General features: G+C 36.9%; 2 protein-coding genes across 3 annotated transcripts; one reads left to right on the forward strand and one right to left on the reverse strand.

Moving 5' to 3' along the window:
• Positions 1–9,199: 9,199 nt before the first annotated feature.
• Positions 9,200–10,850, forward strand: LOC113286290 (protodermal factor 1-like). The gene is made up of 3 exons (XM_026534950.1): positions 9,200–9,399; positions 9,658–9,997; positions 10,247–10,850. Exons 1-3 carry the CDS (start codon positions 9,252–9,254, stop codon positions 10,593–10,595), a joined length of 837 nt encoding a protein of 278 aa, XP_026390735.1. The 5' UTR covers positions 9,200–9,251; the 3' UTR covers positions 10,596–10,850.
• Positions 10,851–11,363: 513 nt separating this feature from the next.
• On the reverse strand, positions 11,364–13,208 carry LOC113289747. 2 transcript variants are annotated; one of them, XM_026539111.1, is made up of 2 exons: positions 13,096–13,208; positions 11,364–12,919 (listed from the first exon to the last, which is right to left on the reverse strand). In XM_026539111.1, exon 2 carries the CDS (start codon positions 12,910–12,912, stop codon positions 11,878–11,880), a length of 1,035 nt encoding a protein of 344 aa, XP_026394896.1. In that variant the 5' UTR covers positions 12,913–12,919; positions 13,096–13,208; the 3' UTR covers positions 11,364–11,877. The 2 variants fall into 2 exon arrangements, with proteins under 2 accessions (XP_026394896.1, XP_026394897.1); XM_026539112.1 differs by having other exon boundaries at positions 11,364–12,914; positions 13,096–13,189.
• Positions 13,209–13,890: the final 682 nt, after the last annotated feature.

Below are 13,890 nucleotides of genomic sequence, written 5' to 3' on the forward strand. Positions count from 1 at the left end.
GTGTAGTATCCTTCTGGGATCAGAGACGTAAGGAGTGCAACTGTACCTTGGATCAGTGTGAGATTTATTGGGGTACAACTACAGTCCAGACCAAATCTAGTTTTTAGTAGGCTAGTGTCTGTAGCGGCTTAATACAATGTTTGTTCAAACTGGACTAGGTCCCGGGGTTTTTATGCATTTGCGGTTTCCTCGTTAAGAAAACTTCTGGTGTCTGTGTTATTTCTGTTCCGCATTATATTTTGTTATGTAATTGAAATGTCACAGGTTGTGCGTTGAATCAATAAATTGGTAAATCCAACCTTTGGTTGTTGATTGAAATTGATTGACACTTGAACATTGGTATTTGGTACCGGTCAAGTGATTTCTCTTGTATTCAATTAGACTAGCATATTTCTATTTGCTTGAGTAAGTATTGATACGAGAAATTGAGATATAACTCCTTGATATACTTTTTATTAAGATTGAGTCTGACTGTCTAGTTGATTATCTTAAAAGTATATTGGAGTTAGTCCATACAGATTGCTAAGTGAAATATTGGTTGTGGTTGTTAGACCCCCCGCTTTTTCAACTGGTATCAGAGCAGGAAAACACGTTTAAGACCTTATAAGTCTGAGTTTGTAGCGATCTGTCTCTATGGACAAGAGTACTACCTCCGGAAAACACATCACCAGAAATAAAAGCTCTGTCTCGGCAGTATCTATCAAAGATAAATATTCGTCAATCTCAAATATAAAAGAACCTAGTGCCATGAAGAGACAGACAGACACTGACTTGTATTATTCCGATTACCCTTCAAAAGAGTCTATCTCCATTGACGTAAGGGATACAGCTGAAGAGAGTGAACTGATTCTAAATCTTGTTAGAATCCAAGCTGATAGATTTAATCGGTTGAAAAATAATGTCAATGTTCTTCTCGGTATAGTAAGAGACTGTAATTCCAAAAACACGCTGAAGATCAATCTTCACGTACCCTACTTGAGGCAAGTCTCAAAAAGGATTCTTTGGAAATTGAACATCGCCTAAATAAACTCTCGATTCAAGGATGTTCCAAAAAGTCCTCTATACCATCTACTTCTACTGCAACTGAGAAAGTTCCAGTTTCAGGAGTAAAACCGGAATTCCTTCCTATTGGAAAAGATGTGCATGTAATATCCACTGATCAAGGATGTAGCACATCATATGGGAGGAAGAAATCTTCAAACGATGATGTTAAGACGGAACTTTCTAATCACCCTCATGATCGGAAAGTATGTATCTTTTGTGATTCAAAAGGGCCTGTTAAGCAAAAGAGAAACTCTAGGTTAAATAACAATTCCTTTGTTCAACTTCAACACACCTTAGACTTAATCCTCAAAGGTGTAACTGACATTCGTATGTCTAAAACAATTGGATTTAGTACTTACCCTGTGTATTCCACCAGGAAAGTCAGTTCTATGAATTCCTCAAATGCTCAGAAGCATAACAGACGACTCAACAAAAATCGTCTAAGAAGAGATCCGGAATTCACCTCTGTCAAGAAGGGAGATATGGCTACTTTTGATGTGAACAAGGTTTCATAAGAAGGGATCAAAAATGATGATATGAGAAATAATCTAAAGGTGATAATTGAAGGTTATAAAGAAATCGTCGACAGACTGTCAACTCCCTCCAGTAAAAATTCTTCTGGTAAGAACTCAAACCTTGTTTCGTATTATGATGACAGTAAGTTTTATGATAATTTCTCACATCAAAAAGAATTCTTTCCTAAATTCGAAAGGAAAAAAATACTCAACCATAAACACAGTTCATTTAATGACCTTAGAGCTCATACTTGTGTCAATTAATCACAAGGATTGAAAATTTACTCATAAAAATCATGTTGAGTAAGATGTGTTAATGATCAGGTATACTGTTGGCAAAATTGCTTTCTGTTTAGTTGAGTTATTTTCTTATCGTCCATAGCTAAACTATTGTCTACAAACAACTTTGCTTAAAGTATTGGTTGTATCTGATGTTGTTCCTCTTTTGTTTTCATTGCAACTATGTTGTGTTCTCTAAATTATTTATCTATAGAGATATAAAATTTATTGAGCCAAAAAATCTTGTGATAATTTTCACATAGCAGAAATTATGTCTTGTCGTAAAAAATACGACCGGCTGCGTACCTTTGTTGTTGGGTCAGGTTGTGTTCGTACGAGTACCCGTTTTACTGTCACGAATCAATTTTTAGAAACCCTAAAAGTTATCTTCCCTAAGAAACCATTCAAATACCAAAACCCTTGAGTCACGTACGCATGCTCTGGATATTTTGTGGTTTGTCAAGAATGTCTTCTTCTAACTCTAGCGGTTTTGAAAAAGGTTTTCTTTACAAAGGTACTGGTTTCGAGTCCAAGGGAAGGAAGAAAAAAACTATAGTAGAATATGATCATCCTAATGCCTCATGTTACTATGCCTATACTCATCAGGATGTTGAGAATGAGGATATGGTCTCTGCTGAAGTGGTTCATGATTTTCTTAAATACTTTGAGGAAGAAAAACTACAGCTCGTTGATACTTTGAAGAGTCTTGATGTGTTAAGAACTGCGTTGAAAAAGGTTTCTTCTGACCTTGGTATCATAAGGTTGATACTTTGAAAAAGGAAGCAAAACTACAGCTCGTTGATACTTTGAAGAGTCATTTGAACTATTTGTGGTAAATAAGAATAAGGTTGATATGAAAGTGCTCATATGGCTAACCTATGGTTAACTACTGTTGAACCAACGACTTGTACATGTTTAGGTACGGTTACTCAAACCTAAATGAAGTTACATTTCATATGTGTATAACAAGATAAGATTCGATCTAACGATTGAAAGATATTAGATTGAATCTAATCAGGTTTTCATCTAACGGTTAATATTGAATGCTTTGTTACCAAGGTAACATTGATTGCAAACCTTGATTTGAAGACTATATAAAAGAGAACTCTAGCAACTGGGAAACCTAATCCCCACACCTCCTGTGTGATACTAGTTGTATAAGATAGAGTCGATTCTCCTTTAACCTTAGGTTTCTATCGAGACCCTGTAGGTTAACGACTTGAAGACTTCATTGGGATTGTGAAGCCAGACCCAACTATTTTCTCTGTAGTTGCGTGATCTGATCTTGCTGTTTATATCGTGTTGAGTACAATTGTAAGATTGACTTGAGATTTATTTCTCTGATAGGAAAGATAGAAAAGTAGTCACAAACATCTTCGTCTCATCGTTTGTGATTTCACAATATCTAGTTTCGTCATCATACGATTTAGATTATTGTGAGGTGATTGATAATTCTAGGTCGTTCTTCGGGAATATAAGTCCGGGTTATCGATTGGTTCCTGTTCACCTTGATTTATCAAAATACGGAACACAAATCGTAGGTATTTCTGTGGGAGACAGATTTATCTATTCCTGTAGACTTTTCTGTGTGATACAAATTTGTTTATTAAAGTCTTCGACTTTGGGTCGCAACAACTCTTAGTTATGGGTGAGATCATCTAAGGGAATCAAGTGCGTAGTATCCTGCTGGGATCAGAGACGTAAGGAGCGCAAATGTACCTTGGATCAGTGTGAGATTGATTTGGGTTCAACTACAGTCTAGACCGAAGTTAGTTTGTAGTAGGCTAGTGGCTGTAGCGGCTTAATACAGTGTGTGTTCAAACTGGACTAGGTCCCGGGGTTTATCTGCACTTGCGGTTTCCTCGTTAACAAAACTTCTGGTGTTTGTGTTATTTCTTTTCCGCATTATATTTTGTTATATAATTGTAATATCACAGGTTGTGCGTTGAATCAATCAATTGGTAATCCAACCTTTGGTTGTTGATTGAAATTGATTGACACTTGAACATTGGTCTTTGGTACCGTTCAAGTGATTTCTCTTGTATTCAATTAGACTCGCGTATTTCTATTTTCTTGAGTAAGTATTGAATCGAGAAATTGAGATATAACTCCTTGATATACGTTTTATTAAGTTTGAGTCTGACTGTCTAGTTGATTCTCTTAAAAGTTTATAGGAGTTAGTCCATACAGGTTGCTAAGCGAAATATTGGGTGTGGTTGTTAGACCCCCTTTTTTCACTTAGTTTTGTTTTACACAAAGTAAAGTTCGGCTATCATTTTCATGTTTCATTATCAACTGAACTGTTCATCAATACCTACAAAATGAAGAACAATGAATAATTCAGCTGATGACTTGTCATCCAAACCTAGCTATGTTTTTGATAAAACATAGGCTCGATTAATATAACTTTTCAAACGAACCTATATATGTTTTTCAAAAAATAGGTTCGGCTGATAACTTGTCAGCCGCTCTGGGTATTCTTTATATACAAAGAACGCCGAATAAAAAAAATAAAATTTAAAAATACAAATGATAAGTGTCGTTTTGCCATTGAAGACTTGTCCAGTAGAACAAAACAGAAAAGTTTTGGGTATTATGGTTCCAAGTTTATGTCAGCCTAAAAGTTGAAAAAAAAAATTGATTGAGGCATATGTTATTGGTAAGATGTGAAGTCCAAAATCAACCTTGAGGGCGGAGCAGGTAAACTGCTAGATTTCAAGTTTTTATCACCAATCTCCTTATCTCAAGCACCGAAACATGTACAGTCCAAATTTAATTTGGGAAAAATATCGTTTGGTCTTTTTTAGGTGGTCCCAAGTCATTTTGGTCCTTTGAGAAATCACTTTTTCCATTTGGTCCATAATTATTCGAAAATATTAAATGGACCAAAGTACCCTTACGTGTTAATTCCTACTTATTTTTTGTAGCAGTTCATTCTGTCTGATGAATTGCGGAGTTCATTCCTTCAAATGAACACCTAATAAAACCAAAATTTCCTACTTATTTTTTGTAGCAGTTCATTCTGTTTTATAAACTCTGGATTTCATTCCTTCAAATGAACTCCTAATAAAACCAAACTAAATTTCCTACTTATTATTTGTGCGGAGTTTCGTCACAAACCAGAGTTCATTCCAGAAATGAACTTCTTCAGCTTCATCTTCTTCATCAGCAGCATCAACTCATATTCATCGTCTCCATCATCAGCAGCAACAACAGAGACGAAAAAACATCAAAATCTTCATAACAAACCAGAGTTCATTCCAGAAATGAACTTCGTCATCTTCATCTTCTTTATCAGCAGCAGCAACTCATCTTCATCGTCTCCATCATCAGCAACAACAACAGAGACGAAAAAACATCCAAAATCTTCATCACAAATTCTCGTCGTCGTCTTCATCGTCTTCACCATTTTCAACAACAACAACAACAACAAAAAAATAGAAAAAAAAATATAAATCTTCATCGTCTTCTTCATTTTCAACACAATCGTCTTCATCATATTCAAACACCAGAAGCAAAACAAAAGAAAAAGAAAAGGGCTTTTTGATAAAGTACCCATACTTTTCACATTACACTAAAAAAATGCCCCCGTTTTTTTGAAATTTGTTAAAGTACCCCGTTTTATTCAAAAGGCAAATTCCATCCAGTTAAGTGCTAGGTGACAGTTATCTTTCCGATTAAAAGTCCTATTTACCCCTGAACTACATCTCCTTAGAGGGGAGGGTAAATGTTCCGACGATCCTGAAAACGGTGTAACGATCCTGAACGGGGCTCGGCGAACCAGAAAGCGTTGTCACGATCCTGAACCGGGCACGACGAACCTAAAAATATGTCATAGACGGTCGATTTCTTCCAACCAAAAACCCCAAAACACTTGAGATGATGAACCCTTTTTGGGGAATGAGGTAACGAACCTGAAAGCGGTGTAACGATCCTGAACCAGACTCGAAAAGCCTGAAAAATGATGTATAAAATCAATGTGGGAATAAATAAAAGGCAAATATGTAAAGTAAATTAGACTTAACTAACACTAGATAGAAAAACTAACGTGAGGGCACTTTAACAAATTGTAAAAAAGCGGGGGCATTTATTTTTTGGATACCAAAAAACTGAGGTACTTTATCAAAATTCCCAAAAGAAAAACAAGAACAAAGAGAAAATAGATCTGAAACTAGGAGAGAGAAAAAGAAAAAGAAAAAGATTTCTTTTGTGTTAAGAAATTCTTATATATATATAGATCTGAAAGGGTATTTCTGCTACACAAGATGACAATTACATCATCCATGACGTCACCCTAGGAACAAACTATAATTTACAGGACCAAACTATAATATATATTTGAAAATGGACCAAACAGACAGTTGACTCAGTCAACTGAACCAAACTCTCTCTAATATATTATATATTTCTATGACCTATCTCTAATATATTATATATTTCTATGACCTATTGGTATTTCCTCCATTTAATAACAGATACAATGAGCCACCGTCACCGACTCAATACACCATACATTCCATTATCTGACATCCAACTGGCACTGCATGTGGGATACCAATGCGTCCGTTCAGTTTTCCCCCGCAATACATGACCAGCTCCTTCCAACCAATAATCAGAAAATGTTTACACAAGTTCTACACTACTATGGCCGGTCATTGATAACATGATTTTCACGTGATATTCGTCATCTCCGAAAGGATTTATGTTATTCATTTATTTATTTCCAAAAGGATTTTGATTTAGACTAGAGGAAGCTCCCATGTCTGTTCCGACTTCCGATATCTCTTCCCTATTGAAACCAGCAAGTTCTGCTAGCACACTCCTTGATGAGTTTTCAAAGTTAATAAAAGCTGGTAGCTGTCCTGTTCTTCTGAATACCTACTATATAGGGTTGCAGAATGGGACTACATACTAAATACTAGTTTGTTTCTTCATCGGAATCAGTCCAAAGATCAGTCAAACTGTCAAACCTTAGTGACATGCCCATAGACGCATATCATATCTACCAGTTTCCTACTTAGCCGTTGGATGAAAAAGATTTGTATGGGTTCCATAAAACATCTAACGGACATGAGATGATTTGTATGGTTTTTGTGGTAGTAACTTTTCCTGACAGGAGTAGATGTTGGATACATTTATTCCATTCAAATCCAAACCAATAACTTGGGGTGATATATTTATGAAAGGAATTACGCGTGAAGAGTAGTGAAAACCCATGAGCTAGCCAAGCTGTCCAAGTCCAAGACAGACATACACCATTAGTACTACTGTTACATTCTCTCTCTCTCTCTCTCTGTGTCTGTTTCTCTCCTTGATCAATGTGTTGCAATAGTTTGTAGCAGTAACTTGTTGCACCGATGTAGCCTTTCTTTATCTAGCAAGGGTATTGCCAGATAATATCATTAAGTTTCAACCACTTATCTGTGAAATCATAAATATATGTGTGTAGGGTGTTCAGCATTTGATTGTCAACGTTATTTTTATTTTATCGTCATCAATACCAACTGAGAAGAGTTAAGATTGATAGTGTACGCAGTACGTATATATAGTTACCACTTACCACACTGCACTTATTGTATGTTTTTATGGTCCTTACCTTTGACACTAGCTAGCTGGCCACATGCATACACCGGTCGTTTCTTGTGTTCCTGCAACTTAGACTGTTGATAATTAGTTTGTCTTTTAACCTCAAGGGTTGCACACTTGATGATACACAAATGTTTAAGCTCAACAGACATAACAAAGAACTCGTAGCATTGCTCACCCTCTGACTAATTGGACTAAAGATGATAGTGCTATAGTAGTGATACAGCCAATGGGAATGAGAAGTAGACGAGAAAAGTACCTCCTAGTAACTTGGACTCGCGTATTTGGTTAAAAATAAAGTTAAGTCCACCTCTAAGATTAACCCAATCGGGGCATTCCACCACTGACCAAACCGCTGGTTGAATCAGTATAGTCACCTTGAAGATTGATCAAGTTGACCAAAGTGGTGGCAATCTCCTGATCGTGTTTGGCTGCAGGGGACGGATTAACAACATAGAGACATGCATGAAACACAAAAAAAGTTGGGTAATACTAGCAAAGAAGCCACTTTACGGGGAACAAGGTTAATTTTTTAATATAGGCGAAGACATGCAGAAACAAAAGCAACATGCATGCTACAAGTAAATTAGAATTTGTATGCTGCAATGAGTAGCAAGGTAATTCCAAATGAAAAAGATAACTTTGTGCTTATGGTAATAATACATAGCAGCCCCAAAAAAATCTTTCTTATAGGATCTTTATAGTAAACTTTTGTAGCAAAAAGCAGGGATGGGGTGTATCCCCGCTGCTAGGGCCTTCCTGGTTAATGGCAATAAAAGCCTTGACAGATCTTGCAAAACATTAGCATGCATCTCTCTTAGGTAAGAGATATTTTCACAGAAAGCACCACATATGGATACATTTTCATAAGGTACATATTAATTGTAGGTACCATTTTCCCGTTCTGTGATCCGTTTGTGGATTTACCAAACCAAATGTTCAATTTAATTAAAAGAGCTATCTAAAAAATTTGAATTTTGGGGAGAAGGCAATTACTATGGACATAACTGAGCATCTCACCTGTTTCTTTCACTTAATACTCACTTTGTGTCTTTATCAATAAAAACATGAGGGTTGGCTGTCTCTGTACTCGGAAGCAAGTCCTTTGACTAACTGGACACATCCTATTACCGTCACCATAAATGGTACATGGTGATTGAAATTAACAGTAAAACTAGTACTTCCCAAGAGATCGGTTTGATGATGATTTACTAGATGTAAGTAACTAGCGCCATATGATAAGACTCATTAGCCTTAATAGTATTGAGGTTTTGTCGACTAATCATCCAAACTCTAGATGGTTAGACAAATGATCCTTCCTAATGGATGGTATAAAGACACCCCTTAGTCAAACAGGAACCATAGTGCATTTATTTATAAGATGGAAAATTAAGCAGGAACTAGAACAATAGTCTGTAGCTCCTCTTAACAATGAACATAATCAAAATCTCCAAGTAAAAAGTAACTTAAAGTTTTACTTTTTTGAATAAAAAAATATATATACAGTGTATTGCTTCCAATTTTTACATTTAATGCATCATGATTCACTACTATTTATATATAGATTTAAAAATGGGACTGCTATTGCTTGCCATGCAGCATGCATTGATCTTATAAATGCAGTCTGTAACATATCCAACTAACTCATTCATTCATCCACCTGCTAATATTTACTTCCCCTGCAATTTTGTACTAACAAACAGATACCCACTCTCTGTGAAATCTTCCTATATATTTACTATCGATGGCTATCACTTCTACCTCACTTCTTCACTCTCATTTCTTCTTCACTCATTTCTTCTCTTCTCTGAGAGTTGAGAAAAAAACATGGAGAGGAAAGGAAACATGCAGTTCTATGTGTTGGTAATAGCAGCAGTGTTGGTTTCTCATCAGCTTTTCGTTTTACCTGGAGTCATGTGTAGAACCTTTGAGTTTGAAGATCAAAAGACTTACTATCCTCCTGACCCTCATCATGGTAACTCTCTTTCTCTTACACCCTCATGTTTATATGAAGAAAAAAAATGGGTCCAGTTTATGGACCATTTGAACTTTTAGATAAGATTACATTTATGTGCATGCTAAGGGTTTAACTAGATAAAATGATAGATGCTTTTACTTTCAGTGATAGAGCTTTAGTAAGTTTTTGAAATGCTTGCTTACTAAACTATGCCTTCCACTGGTATATTTTTATAATGTTTAGTTCTGATGAGACAATCTATGAACTAAAATGCAGGTTCACCCAGGAGCCCTTCTCATGGAGGCGGTGGAAGACCATCCCATGGTACTCCATCAACCCCCTCCCACAGTACCCCATCTCACGGAGGCGGAGGAGGCTGCCCACCAACTACTAGCACACCTTCAACACCAAGTCACAGCTACTCTCCTCCAACCACTCCAACGCCAGTTATTGTTACACCTCCAACACCAGTTTATGTTACACCTCCAGCACCAACTATAGTTACACCTCCTGTGATCGTCACTCCTTCAACACCTACTGATCCCGACTTTTCTTCACCACCTACCCCTCTTATTCCCGATGACCCTAATTTACCACCCTTTATCGGCACTTGCGAGTAAGTAATTAGCTTCTACCTTCAGTTCATTTCTTTAAGAGTTCAATTCATTGTTTCTATGAAGAAAAAACAGTAGTTCAACTCTATGATGTGTTTCAAAGAAAGTGATCCTGATGCAATTCTATCCACAAAACTGTCTAGATTATAACCTAGATTTTCAAGCCGCATTCTTCCTCGATTATTACTGTATGAGTTTTCGTATCTTTTTGCTAATACAAATTTGTTCTTACTCGATCTGTTGTATTATAGTTTCTGGAGGACACACCCAACTATGGTATGGGGACTTTTCGGCTGGTCGGCGTCCGTAGGAAGCATTCTCGGCGGTGGTATAGGAGGTGTTGCTTCTATCCCATCCTCTTTGGATCCAACGATTACCTTGCCACAGGCATTGTCAAACACACACACAGATGGGATTGGAGCACTCTACAGAGAAGGAGTAGCTAGTTTATTGAACTCAATGGTGACTCACAGGTTCCCATTAACAACTGATCAAATCAGACAAGGGTTTGCACATGCTCTTTCCTCTGAAAGGGCTGCTCTCTATCAAGCTCAACTCTTCAGGAGAGCTAATGAAGGACGATACAAACACAGGGCTTGAACCATGTTGACCCGCCACTGCTCAGCTTCTCAGGATTTCTAGTACTGGATCGCTTTTATATTGTTTCTTTTATGGATGATGGATTATGCATGAATTTTATTAGTATTTAGTTAAAAGGTGTGTTGTCTTTTCTTTACTAGGACGGAATTTTTACAATTTGGTGGTTCCTATGTTTTCAAGGTTTTATTACATGCAAAAACAACTTCTTATTCCTTCAATCTTCACCACTGCTGATTATGGTTTAACTCTGTTCAATAGATTGATTCAAAGGAAAGTAAGTTTTAAATTCTCTGTATTTTTGTTATGCCATCTATCAACCTACAATTCTCCTGAGGATAAGATAAAACGAGAGTGTCCTATGCGGGATCAGACTCACTGATATAGCATTAACTTTGCAACAGATGAGTTATCATCTTTTGAACCATCTGGTCCCATAGTGATCCGACTCGGCCAAAGCTTGTTGACCATAGTACTCTGAATAGTCTGGAATCTGGATTCACTTTAGAGCTCGACTTCTATAGTGAAACATGCAGCAACATATGAAATGTAATGCTTGATCACTTTGATGTTGCAGTTTTTGGCTGAGGTTTGTCTCATTGGTATCTCAAGATAGAACCACGATCTTCTCAAACATCTAAAACAAATTTATGGGTCTATTTGTATTTCAGTGTCTTTGACTTTTATTAGAGCACTTAAATGTTTTGCACCAAATATATACCATGTTAAGAATCATGACATAAAAAGCCATATCTCATTGACATGCAGGAGTCGGAGCAACAGGTTGATGCAGATAACATTATACTGATAGAGATACAGATATTAAAGATTGAGTCAATTAACACTGGACACTGACTAAAATGAAAAATGCAAGAAAAAGAAGAAACAAAAGAAACAACTATACCTTGAATTCTGAAGGATGAGGCGACGCATATTCTTATGCGGCCGTAGGAAAATTTGAAACACCCAACCTTTTCGGAATAGAATAACACAACCAGTTTCTTCATTCCCTTTGCATTCCAGTAACATCCGGTGCATTCTTGGATTGATAAAATATGCTACATTGTGGTGCGCTGGCATGAAACTTCGTAAACCGCATCAAATTCAACCTATGAAATCTGTATCCACCTGTTCTGCTTAAGCCAAGCCCCAGGGATCCTCTTTGGCTATCCAACTGGTCAACTGTTCGAGTCGGAAGTTTTTTGTTCATTAAGTATGATATCTATTTTTAAACTACTCATATCATTTGAAAAGTGCACCAATAATTCAAGCATTAGAATCCTGATCATTTCATATGAGATTCGAACCAGTTGAATATTTGCTCATTCTGCAAGCTAGTCATCTCATGGTATGCAAAAGCAAGATTAAGCTCCTCTTGAATGTTTTCCAATTTATTCTTATCCAATGAAACATTTTTCCTTTCTTTGAGAGCTTCTTTCCAACGAGTTGCGCGCCCATCCTTTCTCATAAATCCATTCTCATCAACAAAACCCTCTTTATGAAGCAACTCAACCAGTTCAAAAGAAATGGCATCATCGATACCAGGAATTCTGTCGGACAAAAGGTATGGAGTCAATGGAAACTCCATACATTTTACCTCTGCAACATCAACACCTTTCTGTCTTAGAGCTTCCATATTCTCACCAATCAGCCGCATCCTTCTTCTATCTTTTGGCATGTGCACGAAAAGGGTAGGAGGATAGTTTTTCGGAATATCCATCCGTTCAAACACACCTTCTGCAATCATAACAACTATACTACTAAACTTAACATCATTAGCAAGAGCAGAAACAAAGTAACCACCAGAAGAGGCTCCCAAAGCCACATGAGGAACCTTTCCTAAGTTATTTTTCACAACCCACCACTCAATAATCCCTTTAACAATTACTTTCTCATCCCCCAATGTCCAGCACCTTCCAACATTAGATACTGCAAGCACAGCAAATTTTCGCGCAAGAGCATGAAGAACAATAAGCCTTTCTTCAGGAAGACCAATGCAATTGGGACAACCCGGGGACTTGTCCCAAAAATTAGCTGCTTTACCATTGCACCCATGAGCTAGAAATAGAACAGCTTTGGGAGAATAGGGTATTTGGGATATCACATTGGTGCCATTCCTGAACTCTACCGTAGGATTCAATTGAACTAAAGATTGTAAACTGATCCCTTTATGATTCGATGACGTTGGTTCTTGTTCATCTTTACTTACAGTGAAAATGTATACCAAAAGGATTATAATCAGACATGTGAAAACAACAGGAAACCTGTAATGCCGCATTGAATTCCATTGTTGTCCTAGTCGACTTCTACTTCTTAGCATTTCTGCACTAAATTTAGTCAATTTTCAATATTTTGGAAAAATTAATAGATCTTAAAGCTAAATTAGGGCAAGCTATGAAAGATGAAGAAATGATTGACACTGATGAGATCAATAGAGCAGATAATAGAGATTAAAGGGTTACATTAAAAGGAAAAGAAGCAATGGAAATGCAAGGGGACTCACCTAGAAAACAAAATTGAAGGTTGGATTTCCAAGTATACCGTATCAAAGATTTAGGAGTTCTTCTGTTTCAGTAGGCGTTACTTGCTAGTGTCGCTTTGCAACTTAAGTGTGCGTCAATGTCTCAATGGAACTTCTTTTCATCGATGGCTCGTGAATTAACTGTAGCTTGGGCCTTTAGAGCACTGAGTTGGTAATTGTGTCAAACTAACTGTATAACGATTTTTTGGGGACTAGCCCATTTGTGAAGGGATATTCCACCCTTTGTTTGATGATAAGGGGTGTCTTAATGGTAGAAAATGACTCGGTTACCCTTTAGTATTTTGTATTAAGTTTTAACCCTTATAAATAATTAACTTTTTTCTTTTATAATTTTTTCTTTTATTTACTCCCTCCGTCCTAATTGAGCTATTTTGTTCTAAATTTTGTCCCAAAAATAAGTGAGCTATTTCAAAGGTCTTCTTAAACAGCGTCAGCTTGATGGTCTTTGTCCTACTATTCTTAGATACATAGAAGTTTTCCACAGAAGTTTTGTAGTCCCAACCCAACAGCTTGTTAGTCAGAGCGTGCAACTTCGACCATTCTAGGTCCGGACACTTATCTTCTTCTGCAACTCATTTGCCGGTGACACTCAAGCCTAGAATGTTTTGAGCGTCATTAAGGATCAAGGTCATCTCACCAAATGGGAAATGCATGGTATCAGTTTCACCATGATACCTTTCAACGAAGCAATTGACTGTCACAGAATCAGGCTTCACATAATTTTCAACCAAAGCATATAGACCTGAATCCCTTACT

Source organism: Papaver somniferum, chromosome 6 (assembly GCF_003573695.1).
Source record: "Papaver somniferum cultivar HN1 chromosome 6, ASM357369v1, whole genome shotgun sequence".
Taxonomy (NCBI): Eukaryota; Viridiplantae; Streptophyta; class Magnoliopsida; order Ranunculales; family Papaveraceae; genus Papaver; species Papaver somniferum.